This window comes from Triturus cristatus, chromosome 4_2 (assembly GCF_964204655.1).
Source record: "Triturus cristatus chromosome 4_2, aTriCri1.1, whole genome shotgun sequence".
NCBI classification, from domain to species: Eukaryota; Metazoa; Chordata; class Amphibia; order Caudata; family Salamandridae; genus Triturus; species Triturus cristatus.
In genome coordinates this window covers 731,768,997-731,785,511 of record NC_140586.1, presented here as the reverse complement: position 1 = coordinate 731,785,511, position 16,515 = coordinate 731,768,997, and the positions used below count along the sequence as shown (strand labels likewise).

At 47.5% G+C, this 16,515-nt stretch overlaps 1 protein-coding gene across 1 annotated transcript in view; it reads left to right on the top strand.

The window, feature by feature from the left end:
- The window catches only part of ZFYVE9 (zinc finger FYVE-type containing 9), a 565,807-nt gene extending 549,650 nt beyond the window's left edge, over window positions 1-16,157 (top strand). The window contains exons 17-19 of the mRNA XM_085602620.1: window positions 8,796-8,901; window positions 9,351-9,527; window positions 13,775-16,157. Of these exons, the coding sequence (XP_085458746.1) occupies window positions 8,796-8,901; window positions 9,351-9,527; window positions 13,775-13,936 (445 nt within the window). The 3' untranslated portion in view covers window positions 13,937-16,157. The remainder of the gene's footprint in view (window positions 1-8,795; window positions 8,902-9,350; window positions 9,528-13,774) is intronic.
- The last annotated feature ends 358 nt before the right edge of the window (window positions 16,158-16,515 follow it).

Sequence of the window (16,515 nt, the reverse complement as noted above, 5' to 3'; positions counted from 1 at the left end):
CCTTCAGATGTAGCGCTCACCAAATCTAGCGCTCTCCTTCCAGGGGGGGGGCTTGTAAATAGCGCTCTCTCTTTCCTGCCCCTTGGTTGAGGGTTTCTTGAGGGGGGGAAGTTGCGTTGGTGGCTGAAGGCGGACTATTTAGTCTCTGCCTGTCGTCCCTGGATTCTCCCCTCGCCGGGCCAGATCAGTGGGTAGTTCAGGATCCCTCACTCACTTGAAAGGCAGCACCTAAGCCCTGTCACTTTCAGAGGCATAGGTCCCTGACTGATCCTACCGCCTAAACTCCTGCGAAGGCTTTTCCAGGTTTGCGTTGCCCCCACTATAGCTTTCCCTCGCCCTGTGGACAGTAGGGGGGGGGTAGGTAGGCTCAGGGCCCAGCACACAGGCCTATGTGGCGGTAACCCCTGGCAGCAGGTCCCCTCTCTCCCAGGTCCACCCTCTGACTGACTGCATGGCAGCCCAGCTCCGCCCTTTAGACGCCCCTCACCCCACCTTCCAGACAGTCCCAGAAGCTTCTAGAAGCATCTGGGGAAACTGGCTCTAACTGGCCTAGGGGGAGGGGTAGAGCACCCTGGGTGCCAGGCTTCCCTCCAAAAGCTGGGGCTGCTGGGAAATAATGCCTAGACTGTCAACCCAGCTCAGTCAAACGGCGCAACCACACAGCTTTGGCATCCATCTTAAATTACATTTTTAAAATGGGGAAACTCAGTCTGCACACATTCAGTCTTTCCATTTACACATTTATTTTCCCAGAAAAGCGAAAAATTTCTGGAAAAAGGGCCAAGTCCCACACAACCCCCTTCCAGCCAAAAGCCAGGGTAGACCGATCAATGCCTTGATGGGCTTCCCTGCTTAGGGCGAGAAAAGGTGGACGCAGGCCCACAACTGCAGAAGCACCCGCAGGTTCTCCTCCACTCTGGAACCCGAAGGTTCCCTCTCTCAAACCTTCCTCGACCGACTGAGCCACCACCCGGGGGTTCCCTAGCTGGTTGTGGCCAAGACTGGCCCCTAGGCCACCCAGATGTCCCTGGCCCTTGCGGTCTCACAGAGTGGGGGGCAGTAACCCCAGGCCCGTAGTACCCGTTGACCACTCTCCTCCTCCTCCTTGCAGTTCCGAACTGCCACTGGTCCTCCCACCTGGGGTCCGCACCCTCAGGCTGACCAGCCCTCAGGGGCGAGGCTCTCCTCCCCCTACCTCTCCTTCCGGGGTTCCTCACCCTACTCCTATGCGAGGCACCCTCAGACCACCACTCTCTCGCCAGTCCAGGGCCTTGACCCTTCAACTGGTTCCCCAGCCTAGGGTCTAAACCCTTAGGCTGCACCGGTGCCGGGGGTGAGACCTCCCTCCCCCTGCACCCCCTCCCAGAGTTCCGCACCCTCCCAACGGGAGTAGCACCCCTGGAAGACAATTCTGGGGGGACACTGCTAACAGATGTCCCACCCGCCAGGTCAGGCAGTACCCATCCCTGGCCTCCCAACCCAGGATCTAGGCCCTGTGGCTGAGCCGGTGCCCGAGGTGAGACCTTCCTCCCTCGGCACCCCCTTCCAGAGTTCCGCACCCTCCCACCTGGAGAAGTACCCCGGGAAGTCAATTCTGGGGGGACACTGTTAACAGATGCCCCACCCGCCAGGTCAGGCAACCCCTGAACCTGGCATCCCAGCCCAGGATCTAAACCCTGCAACTGGGCCAACCCCAGAACCTCGGGAGCTCTAATTACAGATGCCCCGGGTCCTCCTAACACTAGGGGCTCCCCCTCACCGGGCGGCACATCAGGACAGCCTAGGCTCCCAACCTGGGGCCCCCTTACGGAACTCTCCAGGCCCTGAGACTGCGGTTGGGGCACCTCGGGACACCTCCCCGTCTCACTCCTTCCTATGGATAGGTCGTGAGGCCCTACAACCCTCTCTCTTCCCGGGGACCTAGCTGGGCTATTCGCCACCTCTCCCACCTCGCTGGGTTGGAAGATTCCTGCACCACCCCCTTCAGGGTCACTCCCCAATGCCTCCTCAGACACCCTGGCCCTCTCCCAGAGGTCTGCCTCCTGTGCAAGCTCCCTTGGGTCGGAGAACCCACACTGTACTAGGTGGTGACGCAACCTGGGGGAACAATTTCTGAGCATGTGCTCCCGGATGAGTACCTGGCACAGCCCTTCCCACTCATTCACTGCACTCCTCACCACCCAATCCTCCAATGCAGTCCCACACACCTCCACAAACTCCCCCCAGGACTGGTGGGACAGTTTTCCCCTGCCCCTGAACTCTAACCTGTCCCCCTCTTCCTGGGAATCAGGCACCGTCTCCTGGGCTCTGGGAGTGGGACACCCTACATTGGAACCACTCTCGCTGCCACCACTGGATCCCACCCTTACTGGTGAATCCAGACCACAAAAACCACTCTCAGGGGACAACCTACCCTCCCGAGCTGGTCTCTCCCTGGCAAAGGCCCTCTCTGCCTCCGCCATCCTCTCCTGCGCTAGGACCTTCTCCGTCTCTAGCTTCTTCTCCTGCACACTCAGCCGCGCTAGCTCCACCTTGAGCCTTCCCAGCGCCAGCTGATGCTCCCTCTCTTCCCTCCTATCTACCCACTCTTCTGGGGACAGGGAAAGGGACGGGGCAGTGCCCCCGGGACTGGACCCAGCGCTGGACTCCCTAACTCTGGTGTCCTTACTCGATACTGGCGTCTCCCCCCGGTCATCTTCCTCCTCCTCGTCAGTGTCACCTACCTCCTGGGTTATGGACTGGGCCCCCTCACTCTCGGAGTCCTCCCTACACTGGAGGTCCTCCTCCGGGTCTCCACTAAATCCACCCTTTAAATATGCGGAGGGGTAATCTGACAGGTCCCCACCAATCTCTAAGGGTTCCCCCCTCTTGAGGGCCTCATAGAGAAATAGCTTCCTGCGTGTGTTGCCTACTGGGGGTATCCCTCTCTCCCTGCAGAAATAAATCACTTCCTGCTCCGTGTACTCCCCAAGATCACCTTCGTTGTAGGTCAACCCCATCCTGGCAAGGTACACCCGGGACACACCACCCACAGTGCAACAAGGGGACACAATTTAAAAACACTTCCAGGAGGAAATCACAATTATGGAAAAAACAATAATTCCCCAAAACCTGAGATTACATTACACACTCAGTTTGCAGTGCAACCCGTGGTCGCTGCGGTACTGCGCAAACACAAGTCCTATCCCACCGCTGAACACCAATGTTGGAATCGGGTAGCGTGGTGCAGAGCAGGTGGGCCAAACTCCAGAGGAAATGTGCAAAGCATCCACGCAGTACACACATGCGACACACAAGGCACACTACAAAAAGAGACACTACACCAGTTTAGGTAGAAATAACTTTTGTATTGGCAAAACCACTAGGTGTCAGGAAATCTCTACACTGCGCCAACTGGCGCCCGGTTCCAATTTACAGGGGGGAATTATGTACAGGGCAGGGCCAATCGGGCCCCTGCCGGAATCATTGCGATTTACAGATAAAATAATTGTACGTGAGGAATAAAGCTCCCATCCATCCACATTAATCCTGCAATAAAATACATCAGGGCATGACGTGAGACATTAGGCCGGAACACCTGTAAAGGAAACCTCACAGCATCACAATAAACATGACCGTCCCGGGCATCCCTTGAGGCAGGAAATTAGATTAGGCAGAGCATCAATACATTAACCTGGCATTTAGACATAACCATTAACATAGCACTTAAGCACATGACATTCAAAGATAGCGCTGCACCTTTCACGGCGATAGCGCGTTAAAACAAGGCCTTAGCGCACAGGGCATGGCAACTAAACATAGCGCTGCACGGGGCAATGGAATCGCACTTTAAATCAGGCATTTACCCTAGCGCTGCACCTATCATAACATTAGGCCAGCAATCACAGCTCTACCCCGGCACTTCAAATATGGCACGGCAATAGCGCTCAGCACATGGCACCTAAACATAGCCATTGGGCCTAGCGCTGAACATAGCACATCATTAGCGCTGCACAACCCTCATTTACCATAGCGCTTTGAACCTGACACTATAGCATGGTGCTACACCTGGCAAACTGGCGCTTAATATATGGCCCTCACTGGGCATTCCGCATAGCAAGCTCTTGGAGCAGTAGACTTTGCCAGCTCCTACAGCGCTTCCCAATGTCAGGGAACCAAGCGCTACCTCTGGTTCTGGCTTGGAGCCTTCTTTGGGGAATATTTCCCCGGGTCCCTTCTTCCCGTGTCCCGCGTTAGCCAGAGTCACACTGGTGCAAGGGGGGGGGGCGGGCACCGACAATGTGCCCCGTCGCCCTCTCAATCCCAATCCCCCGCTCCTCAAAAAGGCCCCTTCGTGGGGGAGCCTGCCCCCCAGGTGCTTGAAATCGATTCTGGGGGCCGATGCAGCTGCCCGCTGTCAAGTGGGGCAGCTGAGAAACATCCAAACTCGGGCGGTCCCGTTGGAGTCCCCCTCCAGGACTGGGGAACTCAGGGACTGCCCCCACGCGGCCCCGGGGGGAAGGCGAGCACCGAGGTTATGCCCCGATGCCTCCCCCAGCAAACGCGGACCAAGGCCCCACTCACCGGCACTTCCCTGGCAGGCTTCGGCGTCGCTGGTGGCAGGCAGCGCACACGGGGCTCTCCTCAGTGCGCGGAGAGACCCCCGGGCGGCAGCACTTCCTTCGGCGTCTCCTTCCTGCCGATTCAGTAGGCGGGGTAGCTGATCGAGGGGCTCCCTCTGGCAGCGGAGCCCCTCCCGTAACGATCGGGACCAGCTCCGGCCCTCGCTCGGGAACCAATGAGGACGCAGCTTCCGGCGAGGTGCGGCCGATGACGCGGCCGGCACCCCGGTCGCCTGGCAACGCTCCGCCGACACTCCCAGGGCCTAGCACCGCCCTCGTGAAAGCCGCTGCGGCCCTCCCCGGACCTCGGAGCTGCGGCGACCTCCTTCGCCAGGGTGCTTCTCCTTCCCGTGGGCCCGGGCGGCGGTGGTGATCTTGGGACACGCAATGCTCTCTCCGCCCGGCCACGCTACCAGCGAGGTCCCGGCCCACGGCGGTGAGTTCTGGTCAGTTTCTTCTTGCTGGGGCAATACGGGGTAGGCTCCCGTTTCTTAATTCAGCGCCAATACGGGGTAGGCTCCCGTGGTCTAACTACACCCACCGCGTGGTGGCACACACACGGGGTAGGCTCCCGATGTTGTGAATAAGTGCCGAGGCAGCTCTCACTCGCGCCGACGGCCGGTATCACGCGGGGTGGGCTCCCGCTGGCGTCGATTTACCATCCATATGGCGACAGCACAGGGGAGTGGACAGACAGCGGCCCCCAGCAGAATACAGTCCCTTCAGATGTAGCGCTCACCAAATCTAGCGCTCTCCTTCCAGGGGGGGGGCTTGTAAATAGCGCTCTCTCTTTCCTGCCCCTTGGTTGAGGGTTTCTTGAGGGGGGGAAGTTGCGTTGGTGGCTGAAGGCGGACTATTTAGTCTCTGCCTGTCGTCCCTGGATTCTCCCCTCGCCGGGCCAGATCAGTGGGTAGTTCAGGATCCCTCACTCACTTGAAAGGCAGCACCTAAGCCCTGTCACTTTCAGAGGCATAGGTCCCTGACTGATCCTACCGCCTAAACTCCTGCGAAGGCTTTTCCAGGTTTGCGTTGCCCCCACTATAGCTTTCCCTCGCCCTGTGGACAGTAGGGGGGGGGTAGGTAGGCTCAGGGCCCAGCACACAGGCCTATGTGGCGGTAACCCCTGGCAGCAGGTCCCCTCTCTCCCAGGTCCACCCTCTGACTGACTGCATGGCAGCCCAGCTCCGCCCTTTAGACGCCCCTCACCCCACCTTCCAGACAGTCCCAGAAGCTTCTAGAAGCATCTGGGGAAACTGGCTCTAACTGGCCTAGGGGGAGGGGTAGAGCACCCTGGGTGCCAGGCTTCCCTCCAAAAGCTGGGGCTGCTGGGAAATAATGCCTAGACTGTCAACCCAGCTCAGTCAAACGGCGCAACCACACAGCTTTGGCATCCATCTTAAATTACATTTTTAAAATGGGGAAACTCAGTCTGCACACATTCAGTCTTTCCATTTACACATTTATTTTCCCAGAAAAGCGAAAAATTTCTGGAAAAAGGGCCAAGTCCCACAGACATGTTGAAATCACCTCCAGATAATTTCAAAAAAGCCTGTCGGGGGGGGGGGGGGGGGGGGGGGGAAGGTGGTCACCCAATGGTTTGAGAAGAAGTTAAAGGCTTTTCCCAAAAACCTGCTTTATATCCATTTTATGGTCTCCCCCTCTCCCAGAATCCCTGGTGGTAACAGAGCAAGAAATCGAGCCTCGTGCTAGCTGTTCAGGACACTCACTCCTGTTCAACGCCACCGGAAAGCGCATGGTAGTTGATAAAGCCATCCAATGGCTTATCACCAATTTAGTCAGCTTGCTGTTGAGCTATGCCAGATTTCTTTGGGAGAAGATGGAGTTGGTGTTCTTGCACCTCCCCGAGACTACAAAAAGAGAGCGGAGGAGCTAGTTGCAGAAGGAAAAATCATTTAAAGTGAATAATCACTGCACACTCTATGCTGCAGATTCAGCCATCCGCCACACATGCCTTCACATATCTGTTTTCAAGTCGACACCACCTCAACATCCCATTCAACATTAATGATCTCTTTGGACCCCAGGTGGTTGAGGTGTTAGAAAAGACCAAGGAAAACATGGAGTTGGCAGAGTCTGTGGGAGCCCTGTAGTCTGCCTCTCTGAGGGGGTACCTTCCCTAGGCAGCAACCCAAGATCGGGGCTAAGACCACATTTCCACTAGCCAGGTGCAAACCTACCAGTGCCAGCAGCATGTCTTTCAGGAATCTGAGGCAGCTCTGCTCGTAAGCACTGACTCGCCCATACTCTCCCAGTGCTCCGTCCATCATCTCCTTGTGTTTTCTTTGTTCGCCCTAAGTTGGCAGGGTATGCCCAGACCTGGGTCCCTTGCTCACTTTGCCACTGGATTCAAGCTAGCCTGGCTGATGAGGGGTGTTGCCCCGAAACCGGTCCCAGGATGCTTGTTTCTGGTCCAGGAAAAGACCTGGCTTTGCAGTTCGGCTGGACTGTTCCCATGAGACACAGGGTCAAGACTGATTTGCAAATTGCTGGGTCTAATCTTGGGTGGCAAAGTGAGCTAAAGAACGATGATGGATTCATCCCAGAACTGTGACTGGGGGTGAGTGTCTGAAAAGTTTCAGCGCTCCGTCCAGCATCTCCTTGTGTTTGCTTTGATCCTATATGAAAACCTGTTCACGCCCGGCAGTAACATAGTGACTAAAGTTATCCCATGAGAGTTCAAAAGGAAAAAAGAGTACCTGCCACGGATAAATCACACGGAGGCCCTAAAGAGGATCCTGATGCTTCAGAAACAACAACCAAGAGGCAAACCAGTTCAGAGTCAAGAGAACAAACAAATAAGATATAGAGAGATAAGCGAGTTTTAGAGAAAATATATTTTTTTATTTATTTTGTAATAGTGATTATAATAGATAAGGAATTAATTTTCAGTACATATAGAGGGAGATTACACAGACTAAATCAAAAAGGTATATAATGAGACAAAAAATCAGAATAATACAGTTTCTATACAAGCAGTAGTTAATGGTCCCAAAGGTGCTCCTTCAGACAAGACACACATTCATACCAACAACCGCATAGGAAAACATATAGGAACAATACACTTTTATAAAAACAAGCAACAATATGAAATGATTGTTTCACAACAAAATTCTAGGACATGGAAGGACTAGACATAGTCCAAACGGCTAAAAAGGCATGCAACAAAATTCCACGTTGGTGGTGGCCAGGGGTGCAATAGTACAATGCTTTGATCCTATATGAAAACCTGTTCACGCCCGGCAGTAACATAGTGACTAAAGTTATCCCATGGTCTGAACCTCAGTTCGTTCATCGATGCCTGGAGATAAATGTTTAAGTTTGTATTTGATTTGTTTTCTCTTTTATGAAATCTGGTTATTAACATTTATTTCCTTACAGCATGTTTTTTGTGGCTTTCTTGTTAATTCTTCATTCAAAACTATAGCATAAATTGTTGGATTTGTTGTTGTACACCAATAGCTCTTGTAGATGTGATCTCTACTATACCTGCAATTATTGGAAGTCTTCCCTTTAGGTCTGTGTTTTGTGGTGTTTAATGCTTGACATAACAGCTGAAGGGAGACATTTTATTTTGAGTGACTCTATCATTTGCTTGATACTATTTTTCAAAGACTTCTTGTTTTTTCCATATTGTATTTTATATTTATGTTCAGGTCATTATTAACGTATTGTATTTAATATAAAAAGCCTGCAGAGTTTTAAACCAAATCTTTCTGAAGAACTTTGGGTGAAGAATCAGACCTGGAGTAGCTGGATAAATGAATTAAGGCATCATAACAATAAGCTGTAATCAACAAAGTATATGTAATGATTCTTGCAGGCTTTAACCCAAGCATCAGCAATTGTGTCACACAGTGACCCTCCGAAAGGGATGCTCGCTTCCTGGTTATTTGACAGTCACACACTCATACATGTCTGTGGTGAGATCATACACTTTAAGGAAGCAAAGGTTGGGTCCTGATTCAGTTTAATGATGCTTGTTTTCAATGTGAATTTATTTTTGGTTGTGCGTTGTCTTGTTGTGTAATGTTTCGGAAGAAAGAATACTTTGCCATACCAATGAAGTTATCTTTGGTAATGTGATTTACATATTTAAATGTAGGAAAGTTTTGCCCATTTTGTGAAATCAGCTCAACAATATTTCGCATCTCTTTTCTCTTTTTCGGCCTACAGAGTTGTAAGTCCTATTGATGGTAAATCGATGGAGTCCATAACCAGTGTTAAAATCTTTCATGGGTCGGAATACAAAGCAAATGGAAAAGTCATTAGGTGGACAGAGGTAAGGGAATTGGCTCAGTTGCTTAAGAATGTAAGGGGTAAGAACAGAGCTCCAATCATCCCTCAAGTTCTTCTCCAGCTGTCTGTCAAGGGAATAAAGAAGGCTCATGCCAAGTATGTATTACAATAAAGTGCTCTCAGCAGGCAATACATCGCAGTAAGGCATAATGGCCCTCTACAGAGCTGGTCCTCATGTTGACTCAGTTGACTGATTAATAACTTCAAATGTGATAGGTTTACTTAAGCCCAGGACACTTCTAAAACTCTGTCTCCAAGCGATCAAAAGGTATTGCTGTCTTGGTATAATTACTAGAGAATTCTTGACTTCGGTATTCATTTTCTTATGTCCAGTTTTATTATTTTTTTAACTTTACTCAACCTTTCTGCTACATATCAATTAATGTTTGTCATGTATGAAGTGCCAATATTAGTTTGCTTTTATTTCCTCAGGTGTTCTTTCTGGAGAACGATGACCAGCAGAATGGTCTGAGTGACCCGGCTGATCACAGCAGATTGACTGAAAACGTTGCCAAGGCCTTCTGTTTAGCACTCTGTCCACACCTCAAGCTGCTAAAGGAAGATGGAATGACCAAACTGGGCCTGCGTGTTACACTTGACACCAATCGAGTATGTTTTGTAGGGTTTCTATTTCTGCAGCGCACAAATGAAAAACTTCAATATGACTGAAAAATGTAAACATTTTTTTTCGTTACACTAGTCAGACACATAAAAGTGACCTGATGAGGTTAGAAAAAGACAACTTTTGATTAATACTCATCCTTTTTTTAGGCTTCCTTTCTGTACCATTTCGTCTCTCTGCTGAAAGAAAATAGCTTTTTATTCTAAGATTTTGTCCTCGAGTGGACTATACTCTGTTAGCGTTTCAAAGGAGTTACGCTGGAAGAAGAGTGCATGACATACTTGTAGGTAGCAATACAATTGTGACTTTTGCATGTCAAAGTGCTCTTGATAGACTTAGAAGGACTTTATTTGTGTTGCGTTCCAAAGGTCACTCAAGTTTGATATGCCAATACGATCCTACCTCTCAAAGCTCTTGAGGGTCACTGTGTGCCTCTGCCAGTTACCTCACCACTGGGGAATCTGAAGCATGATCCTAATATCCCACCTGGTCCTCCTCAGCATGGATCAACAGGCAAGCAGGACCACCCTGGTGATTTCCGAAAGGGCAAAGGGCGCGTGGTATGGGGTTCCCATAGAACAGCTCCACAATAGCATCTTGGTCCAGCAGTGCCACCTACAGACGGAAGTCTGGGTCGTGCCACTTCCGGCTTAACCAGTCATTTACCACCAAGATCTGCACAGCCCTGTAGTAGAGGTGGACATCGGCCATGCCTCCATCACATGGTAACTGTACACATTTGCCGAAAGCCAGCCAGAAAGGCTGGTTCCATCAACGGAAGGTAAACATTTTCACCAACAGTTCTTTGAACTAAGTTTGGGGAATGAGCAAGGGAAGGTTTTGGAGGATGTAGAGCAGTCATGGCAAGAACATAATTTTAAAGAGGGATACTCTTCCCAGGACTTTGAGTGAAGTTTGACCCATCTGGTAAGGTCCGTACTCGTCTTAAACATAAAGGGTCTTAAGTTCATATTCAAAGCCAAGTGAGGCTCTAGAGCTATATGTATTTCCAGGTATTGGAAGCTGAGTATAAGGATAGGCAATAATGATTGCCAGTGTCAGTCTATCGTATGCCTCCTTTGCGAGGGGCCAGGAGGGATTTGGCCCATTTGACCATAAGTCCATAGACCTTCCCATTAAGGGTTAGCATCTGACTCAAGTGAGGTCCTGTGAGGGAGAGTCGTGGGAGAAAGTAAAGGATATTGTCTGCATAGAGGGCAATTCTGTCCTCAGTGGCCACCCCAACAGTCAAATCCCCCTGCATGGAATGAGGTACAGTCCACTCTCCAAGGGACCCCTAACAGCGAGGAGGCCTCAGACTACCTCACTACGGCATCCCTCTCGATTGTAGCACCTTCCCTGACTAGGTATGGCCTTGCTCCCTCCCCCTCCCCAAGAGGCTGTGTCCCTTGTGGCTAGCCAGCTTAGCAGTTTGCTCGATTTATCCTTCCATTCATATACTCTCCTCATCAAGGCCGTCCAACATTCGGCATCTCCTTGAGAGAGAGCTTTCACAGGAAAACCCTGTTGATGTCTAACTGCCATCGCTCTGACTCGGTCTGGGGCTTCAGGTAGTCCACTATAGGGGTAAGACCTTGATTTCCATGCCGGTTGTTTGTCATTACTTCTTGATTTCTTCTCTTCTCTACTAGGACATGGCATTGCCCTGCACAGTTGCCTTCCCAGATTTCCATAGTGTGCCCGGAAGTTCAGTGTATCTTTGTTTAGATCAAAGCAGGCTTTCACCTCTTGGGCCAGATATTGCGTGAATTGTTTATCAGCTATACACGAGGCACTGAGTTGGCAAATACCGCGGGAGTGCGTCCCCAAAAAATCGAGGTGGAGAGTCACAGGAGTGTATTCTGGTATGACATTAGGTAATATATGTGAACCGGTCGTGTAAATGAGGTCAGCGGCGGGAAGGAATAGTAAGTCAATACGCAACATTGTTTTGTTTGAAGCTGACAAGCAGGTATAAGCAAAGGTGCCTGGATTCCATATGCGCGACGTGTCTCGGAGTCCTAGGGAATCATTCCACTGACATAACCCACCCTGGGTCCTGCCCCTTGCACCTCTTGAGGCCAGTAGAGTCCAATTTGGACATTCCTCCCTACAAGAAAAGACCCAGACAGCCCGACTCCCAAGTTGAGAGCGAGAACACTTTCCCAGACGCTGCCCTCTCAGCTATTACAGCCGAACACAGGACCCGCCAGAGAAGTTACACATCCCACCAGGGAGGAACGTGACTGCGCCAGGTGCGTGCTCGGGTGTGGGGCTGGAGGGGAAGGGGTAGGCCATAACACGAGAGGAGAACCAGAGGGTCTGAACTTACCTGTCCTATGTGAAGAGGGTCCCACAAGGCACGGCGGGCAGCACTAACGAATCAAACACTCAGAGCTGCATCAGAGCTGCATGTGCATAATGCTAAGCCTGTGAAAGCGCGTACGTACGCACGCACGTATGGCGACAGTGCTTGGGCCAAACCATGTCACCTGATTATGCAGGTGGCATTTCTCCCCCGTATGTTGCGCTGTGACTGCAATTTCCCACAACTTGCCGTGGCGCCCCTGGCTACTCATAACAGCGCACCGGGGTGCCGCGGCGCACAGTTTGGGAACCACTGGTCTATATTGACGAGTGGCTGGAGTAGTGGATGCAACAGAAATATAATTAATAGGGCTAGTAAGTTGAAAATTTATTAGTGAATGATCAGTCCAAGTAAGCGGGTAGGTGTCGCCACATTTGATATCCTGAGAGTTAGTCAGAATATTAACCTCATAGGTACAGTGAGTACTGTAAAGAAAAAGACAATTATAGCTAATTATTAATCCTAGTTTGAATGGGAACCTGGTAAGAGAGTAAGCATTCACATTTTAAGGTCAACCTATCAAAATGCATTTACACCTAAAAACGTGTCATACCTAATGCTGTAAGTTTTTCTTGTTTCTAGTCATAATGCTGTTTTCCTGCCTTTGGGCATTGCTCAACATACAAGAGCGTATTTTCAATGTATTCTTCCAGCTACAAAGAATCTGTTTCTTTACACTCCCTAAGCATTTAGATATGCAGTCTTTTATCTTACTGTTTGGTCTTATTGAAAGACATGCTGTTAAACATAACTAAATTCAAATCAGGTTAGGTTTATGTTTTTTGGAATACACCCTCCTAGAAACATACCAAGACTGAACATTTGACCCCCAAATGTTTTAAATTAGCTGTTAGTTCATTATACCATCAACAAAAGGAATGTCTCCAATATCTTCCTTTTAATAGGAGCCCAATACAGTCACTGTGTTAGGCGAGTACCCATTTTTTAATAGCGTTGAGTATAATGTAGCCATATTTCTTTTGGTGTCACTTCATTGGTCTTTTCCCCAGTCATATTGCTAAAAGGCCCGACACCCTGATTATTCAGTAGCATTCAATAGAACCTGAAAGCTTTAGATTAGCTCTCTCATCAAAAGACAATGATTAAATCGTTAGAGGATATGAGTTACCTCTTATAACTACTCATCTACATGGATGGCATGATCTTAACACTGTGATCGGGCTATCTCTTACAAAAGTTGTTCTCTTTTATTTCCAATAGAGATATTTCTGGTCATTGAGTAAATTTGTGTAAGTCTACCATTTCTTTCCTATCTGTGCATTCTTATGAACTAATGTACCATTTAAACATATTGAAATATGACAACATCACATTTTTGTGGGTCAAGATCCCTTGGGTTATATATAATATAGTCTAACTAAATCTTAGTTTCCTCGTTGGCCAAGCAAAATTAGAATCTGAGAAACATAGCTGAGATTGTAGGGGTATGTTAATTAGTGCTTGTATATATTCAGCAAGCTAATGGTAGCATTTTCAAATTGGAGATGGGTGTTTAATGTTAAATTAAAAATAGTATTGAAGAAACTGCAGTTTGGTAGCTTGTGAAAATGGTTTTGCATCATATGAAATGTTTACTCATGTGCGTCTTCAAATATTCCATTTCTGTTTACCAGATATTTTGCTATTGAACTAATGTTTGTCTTTACACTATAGAGACTGTACCATATTGTGAGCAAAAGGCAGTCCAAACCTTAAGCTGTATGGACATATTTTGCTAGGACTATGCCTTCTTTGTACCAGTCTGATGAAACTTGTTAAATATGTAAATAAATTGAAACCTAGAAGGTAATGAATGCATATTATTCTGGGAACTCTCAATGTCATTAACTTTTGTATTTGTTGCAGGTTGGATATCAAGCTGGAAGTAACGGGCAACCCCTGCCTTCACAGTACATGAACGATCTTGACAGTGCCTTAGTGCCAGTGATTCATGGAGGTGCATGTCAATTGAACGAGGGACCAGTCATCATGGAGCTTATATTTTATATCCTGGAAAACATCTCATAAGTGGACTTCACGTTCTCTTTCGGACCTTTTGCATTGCAATTGCATCTGAATCATTTGCACTTTAAAACTGGAAGTTTAAGCTTTTGTTAACACTACTAAATGGGCTCGGGCAGGTGGGAGGTCTGAGGACCGATGTTCCATGACTCTAAATCTTCTATGCATTGTCAATAATAAAGACGATCAGGGCAGCTTCTATCCTCTAAAAATTAAAAAAAGGATCTTTCCTCTACAGCTGATGATTGACAGTCGTTCTTGGTAATCTTGCTGCACCTGAATTGCAAGACCTAATTACAGCTATGTACTTTATAAGATTAAACGGGTTGAAATATTTCTCGGATTAATGGTGGAACAACTGAACGCAGTGTTGTGAAAGAGACGTTCACAGAAGGGTCAATCGAGATCTACAATGCAACCTCATCTTAATTGTTGACACATCCAGTGGTTATTCAGCATACTTTGTAAAGTAGTACGGTTTACATTTCTTTGACTGATTAATGAGTCAAAGACATCTAAGACAATTTGCTATTTGCTTTGAAGATCCATATTATGTTGCATGGTACGGATGCCTAGCCATAACATATAGAACATGTCTGTCAGATTCATGTGAGAGACATAAAGTAGGGGGAGTGCATGATTCGTTGCCAGATTAGATACACATCTCTCACAGGATCCAGAGGAAACAGCTCCTTATAAATTGACAGTTATTTTTGTGTAAATATATACATATATATATTATTGACAACCATGTTGCTGTCAGAATAAATTTTATTATTATTTTTATAATGGTAAGGAAAACTACCCGCATTTCTGGAGACTTTTGTTGGCACTGTCAATCCTGTACAACATTGTGCCTCAGACATGGAAGATCTGTATGTAATTTTGAAATTATGCATGTCTTGTGGGGAAAAAAATGTTTAATGATTGCGATTACATCGCATTCCATTTTCCACCTATTCATTTTTATTTATTTTTTAATGTTTCAGATTTTTTTTTTTTGTTGTTTATCTTGACCTCTTTCCCTGAGAAATATGTTTTCACATGCTCATTCATCATTGTTGAATGCTAGTCTGAGTTGTAATACAACATTGACTCTCAAGATCACTCCAAGATGGTGATATTGGATTCCTCCCGTCGATGTTATGGTGGGACGGATGTATTTCATTTCACTGCTAAGAGTGGAAACCAGACTCCTGCTGAGAAAGGTGGGGGCTTCAGAATCTAACAGGCATCCAAATTCCGTAAAGCCTTTCCTCCCATGTTTTGAAGAGCTTTGATATCATGCTATTCAAAGGTTGGTATATTGCTGTCTGTGACATTAGATAATAGAAATACCTTGCATATTTACAATTGGGCTAGCAAAAGACTTATCTATGCTACTGTGTGTTGAGTTATCAGAAAAAGCCATGAAGTGGTGGAATAGTAACTGGAGAGTCAGAAGTCGGCGTCTTTTAAACTTTTTCGTAAACGCACATTTTCTTGAGTTCTCCTAAAAAAAGGGCTTAGTTTACAAGTTGCTAGATTATTTGATTCTCTAGTCTAGCCATGTACTTTCTGAAATCGACATTTTAACTGAAATTAATGATTCCAGAGGAATGAATGTTTAATGGGTGGACTTATTCATTTGGAACTTGTAGCATAAAGGGTTGTGTACTGTACTGTGTTCCACAAGAGACCTGCAGTGATAAGAGTGGAAATAGTCTTCTTGGCTTAATCAAGGGGACCACTGCTGCCCTCCTAATTACAGAGTGTGACTAGCAAAGTTAAATTGCACAGATCAGTATGGATTTATAAGATAAGAATGATAGACACAGTGTCATACTGGTGTGTATCTAAACTGAACTGAGAAATTGTATTCCTCAAGTAGGAATCTTCTTGCCCACACATCTTTGGCCAATTAACCCAATCCGGGTGCGTCTTAAATATTGTAAGGTGTGCCTAAATGCTAAGGCAACTGCTTGGCCCTTGTGAAACACAGTATATACTAGTTGAGGCTTCTGGGATTCAGCTTAACACTATCATTATTAGAAAATACATTACACTTTTGTATAGTTATATATTTGTTTAATTTCTGTTGTTGTTTTTATTTATCTAACAAAATTTGTTTTCTCACTTATTTAACATATTTTCTTGTACAAGGAAAGATTCTGCCTAGATGAGATCATGAAGTGTGTAGCAGTATTTAACTATAATTGGACAAATAAATTATACCATGCCACCACCACTAAAGCAGCATGATTTAACTTGGTGTTTAGTAATAACTCTATGAAGAGGATAATGTGTTGGGTTCATTTGTAAATTAGTTGTCTGCTGAAGATGCTACAGCTGTAGCACCAGACAAAATGTCCAAGTTACCCTTCTGTAGTCCATATCTTACTTTTTTATGACTTTAATGTGGCACGAACACTCAGATTTGGGCATGAAGCGCACGCTCCTGCTTAAATGTCTGGATGAGGAACAGAATGCAGCCCGAAGCAGAGGAGAATGGAGGACTGCTTGCCCCTGAAATTGGAGGAAAAGGAAAACATGGACACGGCAGAAATTGGGTTCATGCTAAGGTCTGAGATAAAGTAGAGTGGAAT